Source organism: Alosa sapidissima, chromosome 5 (genome assembly GCF_018492685.1).
Source record: "Alosa sapidissima isolate fAloSap1 chromosome 5, fAloSap1.pri, whole genome shotgun sequence".
NCBI lineage: Eukaryota > Metazoa > Chordata > Actinopteri > Clupeiformes > Clupeidae > Alosa > Alosa sapidissima.
Window position 1 is genome coordinate 3,481,677 of NC_055961.1, and position 2,500 is coordinate 3,484,176.

The 2,500-nt window shown below is 44.4% G+C and overlaps 1 protein-coding gene across 1 annotated transcript in view; it reads right to left on the reverse strand.

The window, feature by feature from the left end:
• dbn1 (drebrin 1) overlaps positions 1–2,438 on the reverse strand; it is a 21,268-nt gene extending 18,830 nt beyond the window's left edge. The window contains exons 1-2 of the mRNA XM_042091991.1: positions 2,415–2,438; positions 2,065–2,139 (exon numbers count right to left, since the gene is read on the reverse strand). Of these exons, the coding sequence (XP_041947925.1) occupies positions 2,065–2,139; positions 2,415–2,438 (99 nt within the window). The remainder of the gene's footprint in view (positions 1–2,064; positions 2,140–2,414) is intronic.
• Between the last annotated feature and the right edge of the window lie 62 nt (positions 2,439–2,500).

Consider the following 2,500-nt stretch of genomic DNA (forward strand, 5'->3'; position numbering starts at 1 on the left):
CACACACACACACACACACACACACACACACTCACACACGCACACAGTACCAAAGTCTGACGAGCACTTCAGCCACTCGCCATGTTGCCATATCAAACACACGCACACACACACACACAATCTCTCTCTCTCACACACACTCACTCAGTGCTTTACAGGTGATCTATAAAGAATGAAGTGGCATGCAGCGGCCAGTATCGCTACTTCACGCCTGTGGACACACGCACACACACACACACACACACACGGCTGTGAGAGACTCTCCAGCTCACCTCCTGGATGCTGAGTGTGGTTTAGTCATCAAGATAAGAGGCTGCCACTGCTAATGTTAACTGCTGTTTGACGCATACGCCAAAAAAAGCACACACACACACACACACTGCTCTACTTCTGCAAGATTACTTACACACACACACAAAACCCACTAACAAATATGCACACTTATTCACACTTTAGTAATCATTTAAGTAGGCTACTGCATATACTCACATATGGGGAATTTCATGAGTTGTACATAGTCATCTGTGAATGTGTGAACTAAGCTCTTTCTGATCTGCCTCCAAAACCACAAGTGTGTGTGTGTGTGTGTGTGTGTGTGTGTGTGTGTGTGTGTGTGTCTGAGCTCACCTGGAGGAAGTATTGTGTGTGTGTGTGTGTGTGTGTGTGTGTGTGTGTGTGTGTGTGTGTGTGTGTGTGTGTGTGTGTGTGTGTGTGTGTCATACGTCAAGCAGCACTTAAATTTAATGAGACATTTTCTCTTAAGGCATTTTGCATTTAACTCCCTAAATTGGTTCTTTAATTATTTCTTGCATTGTGGCTCATGTTTAAGTTGTTGGATAAACACATCTACCAAATGACTGAAAGTAAATGTCAAATGGAGGTGACAGCTTTATTTTAGAGTTTTACAACTTGCTGGAGTGCTTGTGCTGTATGTGACGGTCAGAATGCGACCACACATTTCTAGCGCCCTTTTGGCACAAATCTACCCTCTATAGCGAACTATTACACACACAGGAATACACATGGACCCTCGAACGCCCCAATACATGTACAAACACCCAATACACACACTTGTCAAAAAAGACACAAAGATTACTTTTATTATGCTTAAACATTTATTTTGTTGATCCAGAAGTTGACCCAGAAACTTGGTTGAACAATGTGTTTAGCGTAAAAGATATGTTACCAGCAACTTGCAAAATGTTTGTCCTCTACCTGACATGGGTCATTCCGGCAGGTAAAGGGGCCCCTCCGGGAAACAGGGGAATATTTATTTGGTTCCAGGCATAATTGGCCAAGCTCATCCTGTTAGTGGCAGTGGGGATGCTAGAGAGGCCTTGATCAAGCCAATCAGCGTTTGCATCTTTGCACACTCTGAGGACACATGTATTCATTACACTGCTATTTCTTATATCTGCTATTTGCATATGGAAATTGATTCATATTTTAACTGATGGTTATGTATTCACCTCCGTGAACGGTCCTGGCCACCTGAGTATATGTTCACCTGTCTTGTTTTCTGTCAGTTGTTTCTGTGTGAGTGTTGACTCTGTACATGTTCACCTGTCTTGTTTTCTGTCAGTTGTTTCTGTGTGAGTGTTGACTCTGTATATGTTCACCTGTCTTGTCTTCTGTCAGTTGTTTCTGTGTGAGTGTTGGCTCTGTATATGTTCACCTGTCTTGTTTTCTGTCAGTTGTTTCTGTGTGAGTATTGACTCTGTGAATTTGTCCTCTGCTAACAGGGGCCATACCAGGGTCATATTATTGGGAATATTTATATTTATTAATATTTATATTAGATTATTAGAATTTATTTAACTTTTCTTTTTTTCTCTAATTATCTTCTTGTCAATGTTTCTGTATATTATTTATATTTTCCTGGACCTCCTTTCCAAACCTTATTAGATCCATTTCACACCGTATCCCCACCAAACCCACACACAGACGTCTGCTTGGTTCCGTCACATTGGAGTAAAGTCAGGACTTGTGATTAGTGTTTCCTTGAGCTGACACTCACCTGGAAGAAGTGTGTGTGTGTGTGTGTGTGTGTGTGTGTGAGCTCACCTGGAAGAAGTCTGCGATCGTGGCCACATGACTCGCACAGGTGCACTTCCTGGCATCCGCCACGTCCTCCCCGACCTGGAGACAAATCAACAGCCAATCAGCAGCCGTTACACCACACACACTCACACACTCCCCGACCTGGAGACAAATCAACAGCCAATCAGCAGCCGTTACACCACACACACTCACACACTCCCCGACCTGGAGACAAATCAACAGCCAATCAGCAGCCGTTACACCACACACACTCACACACTCCTCGACCTGGAGACAAACCAACAGCCAATCAGCAGATGTTACACCACACAAACACTCAGCCTCATTTGGGTCTAATACGGCCCTGTGCTGGCCTTGGTGCGGCCCTGGTCTGGCATGGGTCAGTCAGGTCCCCCAGAGCCGTCTAGAACCAGGAACAACCACAGCAGACGTTACACCA